The 18,972-nt window shown below is 37.6% G+C and overlaps 1 protein-coding gene across 1 annotated transcript in view; it reads right to left on the reverse strand.

The window, feature by feature from the left end:
* The window catches only part of CNTN6 (contactin 6), a 310,426-nt gene that overhangs the window by 171,208 nt on the left and 120,246 nt on the right, over window positions 1-18,972 (reverse strand). Inside the window, 1 exon segment of the mRNA XM_070455653.1 lies at window positions 266-392. Within this exon segment, the coding sequence (XP_070311754.1) occupies window positions 266-392 (127 nt within the window).

Here is an 18,972-nt window from a genome sequence, read left to right on the forward strand (position 1 = left end):
CTGGCAGCTCAGTGGTAAAGAATCCACCTACCAATGAAAGAGACATGGGTTTAACCCCTGGGTCAGGAAGATCCCCCCATTAGGAAATGGCAACCCACTCCAGTATCCTTGCCTGGTAAATCCTATGGACGGGGGAGCTGGGTGGATTACTACAGAGGAGTCCATACAACTTAGCCAACAACAACAACAAATTGTGTGTATACTTTACCCCGAAGACAAGGAAAATAACAAAAAAGCAGCATGGTGCTCAGAAGTAGAAATTTACCTATAATGGGGTGACGGGTAACCATTAGCAGCACAATTCAGAATTATTTCCGATTTTGACAAATCCAAAGGAAAAATAGCATCTTCTGGTTCCTGGATAAAAATAGGAGGGCTCAAGCCACCATCACCTGGAAAAAGAAAAGAAAAATTACACCACGTGGAAAATACTTGACCTTGTTTTAAATGCAAACAGTATTAGACATCAAGTAAATAGATAATTTTAAAAATATTTCATCTTGAAACAATCTCAGACATATGGAAAATTTCAAGAATGGTTCAAAGAATTTTCTTCCTATACCATTTAAGAGTTGCTTTGCAAACATGCCACATTATCCTAAATGAATTAGTTTCTATTTTTTATAAAGGACACAATAAAATGATCAAAATCAAGGAATTGACATTGTTTCAATGCTAGCATCTAACTATCAGTCCCCTTTCTCTGTTTTTCTTGATAAAATTCTTTATAGCAAAAAGATCCAGCAGAGAATCATAGATTTCATTTATTGTTTTCTCTTTTTAGTCTCCTTGAAGGTATTAATTGAACACTTTCTGTTTTCACTTGATTTTCCTCACCTGATAACTTCTAAAATTACAAGGCATTGATTTGGTTAGGTTTCACTCAATTTAGGCTTGTCTAAGGGACAACAGGATAGGGGTCCTTGTAGAAGCTGTATGCTGAAAATATGGGTAATAAAAAGGGTCTATAAAGATTTTTTTGTTTGTTTAAAGATAATTAAAGCAGTGTAAAAACTGGCTCTTATTTTTAAAAATTATCACCATGAAAAGAAAACACTCCCCACCATCCAGAATATACTGATCACATTGTCTTGTCCTCCTGTCCCTCCATTCCCCTCCCGCAAAGGGTGTTCCACTGTGTCTACTGTTTAATTATAATTAGATTCAGGAATGTTGTGTGCTTCAGACCGAATCCTATCAGATGGTGCAGGACTTCTGTTTGTCTCATTTCTGCTGAAGTTCACTTTGATCACTGGTTAAGGTACTGCCTGTGAGACCTCCCCACTATGAAATTACCTCCCCCTCCCCTTGTAATTAGTAAGCATTTTGTGGTTATACGGACTTTGAGATGATGTAAATGTACTGTTCCTTATTGAGAATTTAATTTTTATTTATATATTTCTATCAGTATGATCTACTCTTTCACTGTGAATCCACAGGTTCTTATTTTATTAAGGAATTTTTGTATTAAATAAAGTAAGTTATTTATTATTGCATAAAGGAACTTATAATTCATGACAATTTTCATGCCCAAAGTTTCACTGATTTGGCCAGCAGGAGCCTATTCAAGCTGGGTCCTTCATCTTTTTGACATGTGCCTGTTATTCTTTGTTATCTTCCTTACTTTCTGGTACAAGAAAGTATTTCAGAATCATCTTATAATTTTCCTGTTACAGTCATCAAAGTGGCCTTTTTTTCCTAAGAAAACTTCATTCTTTTTATTAGAAAATGGTATTTAGAAACCATAATCTGGATACTAAGTGTACTCATTGAGGTATTTTTGCTCTGAGAACATTTCAATATGTGCATGTGTGGGTATGTGTGTAGGTATTATATATTATATGTATATGAATGCATGTAAGTATGTATATGTATACTTTTACATACATGAATTGTTGTTTAGTCATGCCAGACTCTTTTGCAACCCCATGGGCTGTAGCCTGCCAGGCTCCTCTGTCCATGGGATTTCCCAGGCAAGAGTAATGGAGTGGGTTTGGGTTGCCATGTCCTTAACCAGGGGATCTTCCCAACCCAGGGATCAAACCTATGTTTCTTGCATTGACAGGTAGATGCTTTACCACTGAGCCACCAGGGAAGCCCATACACATGCACATATATACATATAGATAGATAGATATAGATAGATGCACATGTGTATGTATTGAGAGTCAGTGGTGATTCATAGTGGGTTTGTTCTAGGTTTTTTTTTTTTTCCCTTGTCTATATTTTTAACTTCCTATTCCAGCTGTGAGAACCCTGGTTTCCACTATTCTCAATGTATTTATGCATTTGTTCAATCTCTCTATATGTAACAATCGCCCATTATTGTCACCAACTTCCCCCCTTTATGGAGCTCCTCCTCACTCTGTATAGATTGTGATACCTGCTGCAAGTTTTACTCCCATCCCTGCTCTGACACCCCTTTTGAGCTGTCTCTTGCCTCCTCACCTCACTCAGGTTCTGACCCTGTGCAGGGTCTCTTTCCTGTGTAGATGCTCTCTTTCATTACACTTGACCTCTGATACTGTGCACGTGGTCACATTCCAAAGTGGGTAGCTTTCCCATCCTTGTGTAGGATCTAACACCTCGCACTGGACTGTCCTTTCGTTGTGGGGGTTCAGTCTGTCCTTTGCTTGACTCCAGTACCAGATCACAGGTTTCTACTTTTACTACCCCCTCTTGGCAATGGGACCCTCTTCAGGCTTCTCAGACTCTGATACTTATTGTTAGACCGGCCCAGTAAGGGTGTGCCCTTGTCACCTTTCTTGGGCTCTGCCACTCCACAGGGCCACTCCCGCACGACCCCTTTGCCCTGCATGCCTGCCTATCTCACTCCTCTCAGTATCTAACATATGGGCTGCTGCGGCGCTCATCTTCCACATTCATGTGGATGCTCACATTACCTATCTCCACTTCAGGACATTTGCACTGAATTGTTAAGAAAGAAAAGTATGTGGGAAAGGGAGAGGAAGAGTTAAGTACTCATGGGTTAAGAGAAATTCTGTGTTTTTTTTAATGTGTAAATGAACATATAAAGCAAAAACGTCATCATATTAAGATTTACTTTAAGGCCATCCAGTCCAGAGCTCTACTGGTTGTACCTGAGAGTCATGTAGGAGCATGCTCATTTCCTCTGATACCTACCGCAGCTCGCAATAATCTCAAATTTGGTAGATATTTTAAAGACCATTCAGGTCAGACTTCTTGGTTTGGAAAGATAATAGAACTAATGGTTTATATCATGTTCCCTTAAATCAAATGGGCTTTAGTGGATTTGTGAAATTTGCAGTATCTTCATTGATAAAATAGAACATGTATATCAGATAGTTATTTTGAGATGTGATGACATGCTACTTATAAAGCTTATCACATTGTGCCTGGTACAAGTGAATAATAGTCATCAGACTAAGAAAATTACCATCATTATTGTCATCATCATCCATATTATTATTGCACACAAGAAAACTAAAACCCAGGAAGTTGAATCATCTTTTCCAAATTCATCATCAGCTCTGAGAGATAGAAAGAAATCAAACTTAGGCATCTTGATTCTCTCCTCACTTTTTTCACCATCCACTTAGATCCATATCTTTTTTCCAAAATATTTGCACCCAGGTATAATAAATTAAATCTATAACTTTATCTTAAATTTGTAATTTTATTATATTCCATTATTTCCTTAAAAGAGCAGACAGATGGGGGTTTTAATTCCAGCCTAGTTAGTTCTTGTCCTGTGCAAGTCACTCAGTTGTGCCTGACTCTTTGCAATCCCATGGACTGTAGCCTTCCAGGCTCCTCTGTTTATGGAATTCTCCAGGCCAGAATACTGGAGTGCGTAGCCATTCCCTTCTCCAGGGAATCTTCCCAACCCAGGGACTGAACCCAGGTCTCCCACATTGCAGGTGGATTCTTTATTGTCTGAGCCACCAAGGAAATGCTAGTTAGTTACTAGCTATATAATGCTGGATAAGTTACTTAACTCTGAACTATAAAGTAGCAATACTAAGCCTTACATTGTTGTGTTGCTATAAAAGTTGATTGGGAAAGAGTGAGTTAAAACAGACTTTTCTTATTCCAGTGCTTAATGAAATGAGCAAGGAATTATAAAAACGAGTAAATAACAAACAGAAATTAGCAAGGTCTGGGCCACAATACTTGTTAACTCATCTTATGACCCTTAAAGTGAGATTTCTGCTCTGAATCATCCTCTTTCTGCAGTAGGGGTGATACTAGGAAAACAGTTTGATTCAGGAGGATTTGGGGATTAGATCTTTACTAATGATATACCAATTTAAGTTAAAGTTTGTGGAATTATAAGGTGGTAGTTTCTTGCCTTTTACACTGGGTGTCATGTGCTTGTACTAGGATAATGATGTCTAAACAACTTGAAGCTGTAGATCGCCTCTAATGTGGCCTATAAAATAATGGGCAATGCACATGCAAGGAAACTGCCTTGAGTCCCTTATTGGATTACCTAGAATTGGCCATAAACCCTTGCTTAATGTTTTGCTAGTGTAAGCGACCAGAAAGAACCAGGCTACTGGCACCCAGCACTGAGGGATATGATGCACACTGGGAAAGGCAAGCAGCCACCCTAGCTTCAGTGGGCCAAATATTTGACCACATAATGCTTTCTATCGAAAGATTGATGATCAACAGGAGAAACTGTGAAATAAAATTCACATTTCATGGCAAGACAAAACAAATTAAGAATGATTTTTCTCTCTCTCCCCTTTGGCCTCCTCTCTTTTCTGCTTGTGCACCGTGTATCTGCATTAGCATCGAGCAAACTTCCTCCATCAGCAGAAACACCTGCTCAACCATAAAGAGCAATGTTCTCCCAGCACCAACAAGACAACTGCTTAAAAGGTAACATTCGTTCTTGATCTTGTAAGGGGCCACATGACCCACCAAAATGATGCTTAGATGTGGATTATGTAAGCTGTCAATAATGCAGCATTTGATGAGCAGCTTTCAGTCTCAAAAAGCTTGTACAACTCTACCTTGACTTCCAGGGGCAGAACAGTTCTCACAGCTTTCTGAGATGGTCTTCCCAGGTTATAATCCTCAAATTAGACTCAAATAAATTTTTCTTTTTTTTGTTTTGTTTGAAGTATGAATAAGAAAAGGGACAAATCCCAACACCATTGACTTATAAGTAATAAAAATAAAAACAATAGAAAAAAACATTTGTGGAATAAGAAGGGCTTGTCCAGGCTCAGAGAGGCAAAAGGATTTTCAACTCCTTAATCTTTTCCCCACCTGTTGTGAGATTTACTGGTGAAGCAACAAAATTCTGAGAATTCTCTTGACAACCTCAAATTCTGGAGATAAGTAGATTTGTACGTACATGCATTGTTATTGTGAGGCTGCCAGGGTTAATACCATGACAGGAGGCCTGGACCTAAGTTTTAGCTTCCCCCGAAATGGTAAGATTCCCTACCCCCCATCAGGTAACCTGGAGCCAGCCAATCAATATGCGCCCAGTAAGAAACAAAGGGAGAGCTGAAAAGCCCGGAAACGCCCAGGTTTGAAAAAAGCCCGCGAAAGTTTGTACCAATAAAATTGCTTTGCAAACATGTAGCCAATCCGCGTAAGCCAGCTACTAACCGCTTATGCATCCCTTATAAATTTGGGTAACCGCCTCTGCTCAGGGCTTTCTGACCCTGCACCACTGCGATGGTTGCGGCAGAAGGCCCTGGCTCGAGTCAGTAATAAACTTCCCTTTTTTTGCAAATTGCATTGTCTTGGAAGCCTTCTCTCTTCCCACCCGGGGATTCGGACATCGGGCAAAACAGTTATTATTTAGTCGCTAGGTCATGTCCAACTCTGTAGGACCCCATGTACTATAGCCTGCCAGGCTCCTCTGTCCATGGGATTTCCCAGGCAAAAATACTGGAGTGGGTTGCCATTTCCTTCTCCAAGGACTCTTTTTCATCCTGAGATTGAATTCATATCTACTGCATTGGGAGGTAGATTTTTTTTTTCCCCCACTGAGCTACCAGGGAAACCCATGTACATGCATAGGGTAATTTAATTTTTTTCGCTTATGTTTGAAGGGTTCCTTTCTCCAGCCCTTTACTCCAGGGCTCCTAGAGAAAAAAAGTGAAGCAGAGAAGCATGTATAATAAAGCTGACTCTATCTCACAAGCCAATAGCTTCACACCTATAGACTCACTTTGCAAAATCTCTGAAGCCCAACTGAAAAATGATGCATTTCTCCAATAAAGTGCACCTATGACTCTTCCACCAATAATCTTGCTAGAAACCATTAAAGATAATCTTAAAATAGAGAGAAGTACCCACACGGTTTAATAAAGGCTGAACTTCCCACAACCCCAGGATTCCCTCAGGGTACTCATGATATGTGAGTATCTGGCCTCCAAAATGGAACTAAGAGGAAGAAAACAAATAGGCCCCTAATATGCTGAGAATAAAGTTTAAAAAAAATCCCTCTCTGTAAGGAATAAATGAATTGTCAGCACATAGTTCTTCAAGTATGAGCATATGAAAATAATTGGAATAGTAAGTAGGAAAATACATTGCAACAATAAAAGTCAAAAATACAACATGCCAAAGATAGACAATATATCCAATGTAGCAGAAAATATAACTCAAGTAACCTTAGGAAATTTCTCAAAATTGTTTCATGCTCTAGAGTAAGAACATGAATTCAAAAAAACATAACTCAATGTCAAGATGAAAAAAAGAAACTATAGAGTCAGGTAAATTAAGATGTAACTTATACATAAGAATTCCAACCCAAACAGCATTATTAAAGAACTAATAAACCAACTAAAATGGGCAAGAAAAAAAAAAAAAAAAACAGATACCTCCTAAAAGTCAAATTATTGACAAGGAGAAGATTAGAGATAACTGTAATGAAAAACACAGATAAAACAATTGAAGAGAAGGTAACGTATAGAAAAAGATAAAGGATGATCTAACATAAAGAATCTTGATGTCACTGAGAGAGACAATCAAGCAAATCTTTTGAAAGATATCAAGAAAAATTTTTTTTTAATTTTTTTATTTTTTTTTTTAAATTTTTATTAGTTGGAGGCTAATTACTTTACATCATTACAGTAGTTTTTGTTATACATTGATATGAATTAGCCATGGATTTACATGTATTCCCCATCCCAGTCCCCCCTCCCACCTCCCTCTCCACCCGATCCCTCTGGGTCTTCCCAGTGCACCAGGCCCGAGCACTTGTCTCATGTACCCAACCTGAGCTGGTTATCCGTTTCACCCTAGATAATATACATGTTTCAATGCTGTTCTCCTGAAACATCCCACCCTCTCCTTCTCCCAGAGTCCACAAGTCTGTTCCATACATCTGAGTCTCTTTTTCTGTTTTGCATATAGGGTTATCGTTACCATCTTTCTAAAGTCCATATATATGTGTTAGTATACTGTAATGGTCTTTATCTTTCTGGCTTACTTCGCTCTGAATAATGGGCTCCAGTTTCATCCGTCTCATTAGAACTGATTCAAATGAATTCTTTTTAATGGCTGAGTAGTATTCCATGGTGTATATGTACCACAGCTTCCTCATCCATTCGTCTGCTGATGGGCATCTGGGTTGCTTCCATGTCCTGGCTATTATAAACAGTGCTGCGATGAACATTGGGGTGCATGTGGCTCTTTCAGATCTGGTTTCCTTGGTGTGTATGCCCAGAAGTGGGATTGCTGGGTCATATGGCAGTTCTATTTCCAGCTTTTTAAGAAATCTCCACACTGTTTTCCATAGTGGCTGTACTAATTTGCATTCCCACCAACAGTGTAAGAGGGTTCCCTTTTCTCCACACCCTCTCCAGCATTTATTGCTTGTAGACTTTTGGATAGCAGCCATTCTGACTGGCGTGTAATGGTACCTCATTGTGGTTTTGATTTGCATTTCTCTGATAATGAGTGATGTTGAGCATCTTTTCATGTGTTTGTTAGCCATCTGTATGTCTTCCTTGGAGAAATGTCTGTTGAGTTCTTTGGCCCATTTTTTGATTGGGTCATTTATTTTTCTGGAGTTGAGCTGGAGGAGTTGCTTGTATATTTTTGAGATTAATCCTTTGTCTGTTGCTTCGTTTGCTATTATTTTCTCCCAATCTGAGGGCTGTCTTTTCACCTTGCTTATAGTTTCCTTTGTTGTGCAAAAGCTTTTAAGTTTCATTAGGTCCCATTTGTTTATTTTTGCTTTTATTTCTGAAATTCTGGGATGTGGGTCATAGAGGATCCTGCTGTGATTTATGTCGGAGAGTGTTTTGCCTATGTTCTCCTCTAGGAGTCTTATAGTTTCTGGTCTTACATTTAGATCTTTAATCCATTTTGAGTTTATTTTTGTGTATGGTGTTAGAAAGTGTTCTAGTTTCATTCTTTTACAGGTGGTTGACCAGTTTTCCCAGCACCACTTGTTAAAGAGGTTATCTTTTTTCCATTGTATATCCTTGCCTCCTTTGTCGAAGATAAGGTGACCATAGGTTCGTGGACTTATCTCTGGGCTTTCTATTCTGTTCCATTGATCTATATTTCTGTCTTTGTGCCAGTACCATACTGTCTTGATGACTGTGGCTTTGTAGTAGAGTCTGAAGTCAGGCAGATTGATTCCTCCAGTTCCATTCTTCTTTCTCAGGATTACTTTGGCTATTCGAGGTTTTTTGTATTTCCATACAAATTGTGAAATTATTTGTTCTAGTTCTGTGAAAAATACTGTTGGTAGTTTGATAGGGATTGCATTGAATCTATAGATTACTTTGGGTAGTATAGCCATTTTGACAATATTGATTCTTCCAATCCATGAACATGGTATATTTCTCCATCTGCTTGTGTCCTCTTTGATTTCTTTCATCAGTGTTTTATAGTTTTCTATGTATAGGTCTTTTGTTTCTTTAGGTAGATATACTCCTAAGTATTTTATTCTTTTTGTTGCAATGGTGAATGGTATTGTTTCCTTAATTTCTCTTTCTGTTTTCTCATTGTTAGTGTATAGGAATGCAAGAGATTTCTGTGTGTTAATTTTATATCCTGCAACTTGACTGTATTCGTTGATTAGCTCTAGTAATTTTCTGGTAGAGTCTTTAGGGTTTTCTATGTAGAGGATCATGTCATCTGCAAACAGCGAGAGTTTCACTTCTTCTTTTCCTATCTGGATTCCTTTTACTTCTTTTTCTGCCCTGATTGCTGTGGCCAACACTTCCAAAACTATGTTGAATAGTAGTGGTGAGAGTGGGCACCCTTGTCTTGTTCCTGATTTCAGGGGAAATGCTTTCAATTTTTCACCATTGAGGGTGATGCTTGCTGTGGGTTTGTCATATATAGCTTTTATTATGTTGAGGTATGTTCCTTCTATTCCTGCTTTCTGGAGAGTTTTAATCATAAATGGATGTTGAATTTTGTCAAAGGCTTTTTCTGCATCTATTGAGATAATCATATGGTTTTTATCTTTCAATTTGTTAATGTGGTGTATTACATTGATTGATTTGCGGATATTAAAGAATCCTTGCATTCCTGGGATAAAGCCCACTTGGTCATGATGAATGATTTTTTTAATATGTTGTTGGATTCTGTTTGCTAGAATTTTGTTAAGGATTTTTGCATCTATGTTCATCAGTGATATTGGCCTGTAGTTTTCTTTTTTTGTGGCATCTTTGTCTGGTTTTGGAATTAGGGTGATGGTGGCCTCATAGAATGAGTTTGGAAGTCTACCTTCTTCTGCAATTTTCTGGAAGAGTTTGAGTAAGATAGGTGTTAGCTCTTCTCTAAATTTTTGGTAGAATTCAGCTGTGAAGCCATCTGGTCCTGGGCTTTTGTTTGCTGGAAGATTTCTGATTACAGTTTCGATTTCCTTGCTTGTGATCATTTTGTTAAGATCTTCTATTTCTTCCTGGTTCAGTTTTGGAAAGTTATACTTCTCTAAGAACTTGTCCATTTCTTCCAAGTTGTCCATTTTATTGGCATAGAGCTGCTGGTAGTAGTCTCTTATGATCCTTTGTATTTCAGTGTTGTCTGTTGTGATCTCTCCATTTTCATTTCTAATTTTGTTAATTTGGTTCTTCTCCCTTTGTTTCTTAATGAGTCTTGCTAATGGTTTGTCAATTTTGTTAATTTTTTCAAAAAACCAGCTTTTAGCTTTGTTAATTTTTGCTATGGTCTCTTTAGTTTCTTTTGCATTTATTTCTGCCCTAATTTTTAAGATTTCTTTCCTTCTACTAACCCTGGGGTTCTTCATTTCTTCTTCCTCTAGTTGCTTTAGGTGTAGAGTTAGGTTATTTATTTGACTTTTTTCTTGTTTCTTGAGGTAGGCCTGTAATGCTATGAATCTTCCCCTTAGCACTGCTTTTAAATTGAAAAAATATACCATATTCCAGAGACATTTTGGAGAGAACACTTTACACCAAAGCATGTGTTAGTTGCCTGTGTTAGTTAAGTGACTTATCTTCAAAATTAAAGACTTTTCAAGAACACCATGTTGAAAAGAAAATACTTAAAAGAGTGAAAGAGAAAATCATATTAATCTCAGATTTTATAACAGTAGCATTAGCATTCTATGCCAGAAAACAGGAAGGGAAAAGCTACAGTATTCTGAATAAAAGAGTGACATGACTATTATCATCCACTGACATATCTTTCAAATCTAATGGCATTCCACACACTTTACCATCAAAAAAGAAACAAACAAAAACCCAGGGAATATAACATAAATGACTATTTTTAAAGAAATTACTTAATAATGAATTTCATCCAACTAAAAATAAACCAATATACAGATATCAAGAATGAAGGCAGAATAGTAGGCACATTGAGTACATTCAAATATAAAACTACTTAAGAAACATGTTGGTTTTAGTTATAGAACAGAATATGAATGCCATAAACTTGGATAATATAAAAATAACAGTATAAATAGAAAAAGAGGGATGGGTAAAGGAATATGGTCTGCAGTGTGTGAGTGATAATATTATCTTCTTTCATAATTTCAAAATTAGAGAACATATGTATGTATGTATATATATATTCATAATTTTTAAATACATAAGCATTTTGATTGCAGTATTATTCACTGTGACTTTTATTTTTGCAGGAAAGTTTTAGGGGAAAAAAGTGTATCTTTGTTGTTTCAAACCATTTATTGGATTTTCAGAATTCTCATTTTTTCTTTGTTTTATTTTTACTTTTATTGAACTAAACAAAAATTGGGTAGGGTACTTATGTGCTCAGTTGTGTCTCATTCTTTGTGACCCCATGGACTGTAGCCTACCAGGCTCCTCTGTCCATGGAATTTTCCAGGAAAGAATACTGGAGTGGGCAGCCATTTCCTGCTCAGGGTATATTCTTACCATCTGAGTCACAAGGGAAGCCCACTATCCTTATGTCAAAAGTAATGCCTATGGCATGGTCCCCTTTTATAAAAATAGTTTTTGTTTCTACACATTTCTGTCTCTACACAGTAATCTACATTCTCTGTATTTACATGCCTAGAAAAACAGCTGCAATTTCAACAAATTTTCATGCTTTATTTTGGGGAAAGTTTTTTTTAAGGGTAAAGATTTTATTTTCCTTAATATTTTATAATTTGAATGTTTAAAATAAGAATGTATTTATGTTTAAAGAAAAAAAAATTTTAATGAAAGAAGGATACTAGAAGCGAATATATTGAGATTGGTAATCTGATTTTTGATGGCACAGTATGACTCTTTTTGTTTTATTCTGTGTGTGCTTAGTCGCTCAGTCATGTCCGACTCTTTGCGACCCCATGGATGGTAGCCTGCCAGGTTCCTCTGTCCACAGGGATTCTCCAGACAATAATACTAGAGTGGGCTACCATACCCTCCTCCATGGGATCTTCCCAACCCAGGGATCACACCCAGGTCTCCCACATTGTAAGCAGATTCTTTACCAACTGAGCCGCCAGGGAAGCCCAAGAATACTGGAGTGGGTAGCCTATCCCTTCTCCAGGGTATCTTCCAGGCCCTGGAATCAAACTGGGGTCTCCTGCATTGCAGGCAGATTCTTTTAACAGCTGAGCTACCAGGGAAACCCTGTTTTATTCTAGATCTTTAGAATTTAGAATTTTTCAACCACTCTCCTTTCCCCACCAAACATATTTTGCATGCACAAAACAAGCAGACAACAAGTGTTAACTTATCTTCCTTTACCTTCACTTAGAGACAAGCTCTGTTCAATCTTCATATAATCTATATTAGGGGGATATCTTGACTTAATAATATTTTGTATTTTGGAGAGTAATTTGTAGTTTTCCACGGACTTTTACATATTCCAAGTAAGAAATTACATTTCTGTGATACCTTTTGTGAGGCATTCATTTACAATCTTATTTGACATTTTCTAACAAACTTTAGTTCATTTTGAAAGACACAAAAGCCTGGTCTTGGTGAATTATCATCAGTCTTTTATTTATTTTTTTTCTTTAAGAATTTGAATTTTTGAGAACTTGAATTGATACCAGTAAAAAGTTTAGCTTTTGTTAACTAGTTGGTTGTTTTTGGTAAATCACTAGATTTTTTTCACATTGTGTTGAAATAATAAAATAATAGCAGACTTTTGTTGTTTTGCTTACATGCTCAGAAAGGAAGGACACTGTGAGCTTTCTATACAAGAAGAGCTGAAAACGTGACAATACGATATCAAACTCCTTTTTCTTTAAAAATGCACTGGAGGTTGGGAAAAGTTAGTATTTTGAAAGATAAGTGATGAAATAACCTACTGCTGCAAAATTACCTATAATACTATAAGAAATGTTTTACTACTTGTTAATAAAGCAAGCACTTTGCAATAGATGAACACTGAAAAATAAATACTTTTAAGTGTCAACTAAAAGTAAATTATAGAATGTTACTGAAAATCCTTGTAGGATTCTGCCCCATATTTATTCCTCTTTTTTCTTCCATGGAGTTTAAAAAAAAAGAAAAAAGTTAATCCTATGATCTGAGTCTAAAACTGAATCAAACTACTGGAGTCTAAAGTCCATTGTCATCCTCCTTGAATTTAGAAACTTTTGATTATATCTAGGACAGTCACATCTTGTCATTTCTGAATAGTCCATGACCATCTTCATGGAGAAGCAGCTTTTAACTGATAGGAATAGGCCCTTCATTTAATTCACCCCATTCTCCTGGCTATGAATGACTAGACCAAAGGTGAATATGTCCTGCTGGGCCATGGTACTTCTCTCTCTTAGGAATTGGGAAATAAAATGAAGAGATTCATAGTTTCTGATTGTTACATGAATGGAGAGGAGGTTGTTCAGGATTTTTACAGTTTCCATCTTCCATAAAACTCATTAAGAGTTAAAAGAATACTAGTCTATACAGAGACAAAGGTTGATACAGGCAGACAAATGGGCAGGCAGGTGGTAGAATGATGGAGAAAATAAATAAATGGGTACAGAATTACTTTATTCTCCAAGCTTATTGATCCTTTGTTGAGGGATCTGCCTCTGTGTTCTATGAGCAAACTGTACAGCTTCTGTTTTTTGCAATGGACAAATGTTGGGAAAGACAGATTCAAATAAACAGTATAGTAACCAGTGTTCTATTGCTTTTCTTCTCTCCAGAACTTCCAAAGTGCATATAACCTGGGCAGGCAACCATTTGTTTACAGGAGTAGTCATCAGGGGCAACTTTAAGCATATGAGAAGAACTGTCTTTAAAAGATCACGCAACTAAAAGGTGTATTTTCCTTGAATTTACTTGAATTTCATTTTGAGGACTTGGGAAAATTTCAGGATTCACAGAGGATTAAGACCTGAACACTCTAAAGTCGTGTCTAGATAGAAAGTTTCTAGGATCTCTCTTTGTGCTATAATCCCAACCCTACAAATAGATTTCCCCACCCAGGCTCCTGGCACCCCCAAAATGTCTTCTACTACAAAAGCTCAGTTTTTGAAATAATGTTCCAATTCATTAGAAACAGAACAAAACAAAACGTAAAAGGAGCTTTCCTGATGGCTCAGTGGTCAAGAATTGGTCTGTCAGTGCAGGAGAAAGGGGTTCAATCCCTGGTCCAGGAAGATCCTACCTGCTGTGGAGCAACTAACCCCGTGTGCCACAAACGTTGAGCTTCTGCTCTACAGACCAGGACCCACAACAAAAGAAGCCACCCCAATAAGAAGACCTTGCACCAAAACTGGACAATAACACCTTCTCTCTAGAGCTAGACAAAGGCCCACACTGCAACAAAGGCCCAGAACAGCCAAAAATAAATTTAAAGAAAGTAAAAGAAAAGAAGATGCCTGTGTTTTCTTTTTTTTAAACCAAATAAGAAACAAAAACCTGGTGTGTATAATCAGTACGACCACATGAGGTTAGGCTCTTAGAAGGGCCTAGCAATTCTAGTTTAAGGCTCTACAGTTACCATCTTAATATTCTTAATACTATCACCCCCTAAATTTGTGTTTGTAAGACAAGTGCAGTGACTGTGATAAGTCCCTAATGCTCAGAGCCTGGGCTAAAGAGTGGTACTTCCTCCAACCACCTCCAAAGCCTATCCTCTCTGGACAGATTCTTGTCGGTTTGCTCCCCACCCCCTGATGCCTCAGGCCTCTGTTGACCTCCCCTCATCCCCCCTGCCTAGCAACACCTCCAGCTCCAGAATGGAGCCCAACTGCGTGTCACATAGTGTCAGGGTCTGCTGTGAGCATTCTATTGTGTCTCAGGGCAAGGCACGGAGGTGGTTGTTCCTGCCCCTACATGGCAGCACTATTCTTTCAGTGGTCAGCTTCTTGATGGGGTGAGCCTCTTGTCCATTTCTGCTCTGGTTACCTGATGTGTCCTGGCACAGAGACTTGAGTGCCCTTGAGGGTTGTCTATCTGCTGCGAGTTGTGGGAATGATCTGGGGGCACATGTTGGTAAAGTAACTGATAAGGAACAGAATCCAGTGGCCAGTAGCAGCAGCTGGGCCGTGTTTGCACCAAATAGTGGGGAGAGGCCCTCAGGATCTCTAAGAGTCTACCTTACCCAATAAATATCCCAGGGAGAGTGACATTAAATAGCAAATAAAAAACATCATACCAGATCAAAAGAGACGCCATGATTAAAGCTTACAGAAGTTATATGATTTGATCAAGATCACACAGCTAGTGATATTCCAGGATGGTACTCAAAACTGAAGTTTGACACCAAATCCAAAGTTGTACACCCTGTGGTCTATCCACTGGAGTTCTGTGTATTTCCAGGAGTAAAACAGCTCTACTCTCTCTGCTTTATTTATTTTCTTTTACTAAACCTCTGCCTTAGTTTCCAAACCAATTTCTTTAACCTGCAGAGACTACGCTAGACTAAGGTTGGCTATATCCTCCCTGGAATTAAAGTTCTGTAAAGAGAAAATCTCTCTTTATTACACACACACACTTCTTTTTTTTTTTTTTTTTCCCCTCTCTCTCTCACCAATTTTCCTTCTTCTTCTAAGCAATTCACAAAATTTTATAATAGAAAAAGTATATCAGAGAAATTCCCACCTAATTTACAGGCTATGTAAAGTAATTCCAGGGAGGTCAAGTGCTTTCCTTAAGAATCAGAGACAAACATGAGTCTTAAATCCGACTATAGATCTCTGCCCTGGAATTTTCATTATCTCTTTTTATAAAAGATATTTTTTTCATCTGAACCATTTTTAAAGCCTTATTGAACTTGTTATTGAATATTGCTTCTGTTTTATGTCTTGGTTTTTTGGCCTCAAGGCATGTGGGATCTTGGCTCCCTGACCAGGGATCAAACCTGCACCCTGTGCATTGGAAAGCGAAGTCTTAACCATTGGGCTGCCAGGGAAGTCTTCCCCTCTATCTCTTGATGCTTAGCTTGTGGTAGGTTTTATATAAGGTAGATATATCAGGGTTAATTTTTAGTGGGAAAAAAAAAAACAGAAAAAAATCATCAATTATATTGGAGAATAAAGAGGATAAAGCTAGAATTTAAGATATATTTCTGAGATTATTGCAATAGTCCAATAAGAGAGATACACCTTAAACTAAGGTGGTGAGAGTAAGAATGAAAGGCAAAATTTTTTTTTAAAATGTGATTTGTCAACATTGAATTTGGGAGAATGGTAAAAAAGAAAGAAATCATTAAAAATTTCTCAGAGACATATTATTTTTCAAAATAGAGGGAAAAAGAAAAAAAAAATAGTCCAGATTTGCATATGTTGATTTTCATGGCTCCTTGGGGTCGTAGGTTTAGTTGTCTAATAAATATATGGATATAGTCTAATAAATAGTTGGAGCTTCTCTGGTTGCTCAATGCAGGAGACCTGGGTTCAATTCTTGTGTCAGGAAGGTCCCTTGGAGAAGGAAATGGCAATCCACTCCAGTTATTGCCTGGAAAATCCCATGGACAGAAGAGCCTGGAGGGCTACAGTCCATGGGGTCACAAAGAGTCAGCCACGACTGAGTGACTAACACTAACTAACATACTGATGTGACTTGGTAATGAGGGCTGGGGTGCAGAAACCGATTTCTTTTTTTATTTGACTCGCCAATCTTTAAATTCTAGTATAAAGGGAATTTTATTCTAGTAATGATTTTAGAATGGCAATATTCAATACATTCTACAGATATATTTGAAGATTGTTTCAAAAATGTAGTTTGTTTATTGCAGCAATGTTTACAATAGAAGAGACATCAAAACAACCTAAATATCCATCAGTGGATGAATAGATTAAAAAATAGATAAAAATGTTTGTGTGTGTGTGTGGATATGTGTATATGGAATGCTTCCCAAGTGACTCATATGGTAAAAAATCTGCCTGCAATGCAGGATGCACAGGTTCAATCTCCAGGTTGGGAAGATCCCCTGGTGAAGGGAATGTCTGCCCACTTCAATATTTTTGTCTCAGAAATCCCATGAACAGAGGAGCCTAGTGGGCTATAGCCCATGGGGTTGCAAGAATAGGACATACCTGAGCAACTGAGCACATCCACATTATGAAATATTTTTCAATCATAAAGGAGAAGGAAATGCTGATGTTTGTAACAACATGTATGAACCTTGATTGTAAAGAGTCTGCCTGCAATGCAGGAGACTCAGTTTCAATCCCTGGGTTGCAAAGATCCCCTGAAGAAGGGAATGGCAACCCACTCCAGTGTTTTGGGGGAGACTTCCCCAGTGACTTTGCAGGTAAAGAATCCGCCTGCAATGCAGGACACACAAGGTTGGGAAGATCCTCTGGACGAGGAAATGGCAACACACTCCAGTATTCTTGCCTGGAGAATTTCATGGACAGAGGCCACAGTCCTTAGGGTTAGACAGAGTTGGGCATGACTGAATGAGACTAAGCAAGCTCTTAAGAGTAGTACACAAAAAAGTTTTACTATGTGAGGTAATGCATGTATTAACTAACTTTTTGTAGTGATCATTTCACAATAAATACATACAACAAATCAGTACATTGTATACCTTAAACTTACACAACACTTACATCTCGATTTATGCAATGTCAATTATATCTCAGTAAAGTTGGGGGGAATAGTATACAGTCAAATTAGTATTAACTTCAAACAGTAATTAAATTCAAGCCATACTTTTGACTTTGGCATTTATTTTGCACCTGGTTAATCAGTGACTCCTTATTCAAGTAAACATTAAAGTTCTGAAGAGGAGGGGTCTGTCGAGGAGGTAAAGAATATGCCTGCTATGCAGGAGACTTGTGTTTGATCCCTGGATCGGGAAGATAACTGGAGAAGGGCATGGCAGCCCACTCCAATATTCTTGCCTGGAGAATTCCATGGACAGAGGAGCCTAGTGGGCTTCAGTCTATGAAGTCACACAGTCGGACATGACTGAGTGACTAAGAAGACTGAAGCATAGCCATGCTTAATGTTTCATGCAACGGACATTTGACAAAACAACCCTTACTTGACAGTCTACTCGAACATAATGGAATCATTCTGGTTATTCTTTTTTAAGTTACTCTAATGGTATATACATGGCTTAACATTGGAGACCTGCAATATTTCAATCCACTCAGACATCTGAGGTGACCTACTGATTTGAAAGTTAAGCATTAAACGGTACTGCAAAGAATATGACATATTGGAAATGGCACACAGATAATAAAGTAAATCATAATAAGAGTGCCTTACCATATATTTCACATTCTGTTGATCTCTTCATTTTAAATCCAAACCAAAATAAATTCTATATCATCTCTTGTTTTGATACTACTAGCACACAGTGATAAAGATCCAACATAAGTAAAGTTAACCTCACTCATTAGCTCTAATTATGTGTTAAATCTTTGTTACGCGCTGACAATGCAAACATAAATAAATGCACTGCACTCCAAAAGTTTACAATCCAATAACAGCAGTTTTGTCATATATAAGAGCCAGAGACAAAGTTGAACTATTATTGGAATTATTCTATCCTTATACTGACTTAAATACTAGTTGCAACCTAAAAGTTGAGAGTTATGTTTTAGGACTTCAAGCCTGGGAGACATCATCAAGGAAACCCGAGAGAACTGTTCACTGTAGGGAGTGGCTGCAACCTAATTGTTGTTAGATTGTGAGTATTTTTCTCCTTCTTGAGTCCCCTTAGGCTCACATTGGAGGGCTAGAATCACTGATGACCGTGACAATTTTGTTTACTGATATGGCAGGAACTATTCCCTTTCTCACTTATATAAACTCTGTCACTTAGATTCTAATATTCCCATTATAAGAATATAGAAATAGAGGCTTGAGGAACTTAATTAACTTTCTTAATAGCAAGCAGCTAAAGCATGTTGGAATTCAATTTTGAATTTATGCAGTCTGGCTCCAGAACACACACTCTAAGTCACTAAGACATATACTCCAGGAAGAGACATAAAAGCAATTAACTAATTGCAATAGTACAGGATAAGTGTTTTACCAAAAGTATAAATATAATTTTAAGGAAGTCTAGAGAAGGAATTCCTTCTACCTAGACATTATGGACAAGTGACAAAAGATGCAATATTTAAACTGAATATAGAAGAAT

The sequence above is a fragment of the Odocoileus virginianus genome, chromosome 26 (genome assembly GCF_023699985.2).
Source record: "Odocoileus virginianus isolate 20LAN1187 ecotype Illinois chromosome 26, Ovbor_1.2, whole genome shotgun sequence".
Classification (NCBI taxonomy): Eukaryota; Metazoa; Chordata; class Mammalia; order Artiodactyla; family Cervidae; genus Odocoileus; species Odocoileus virginianus.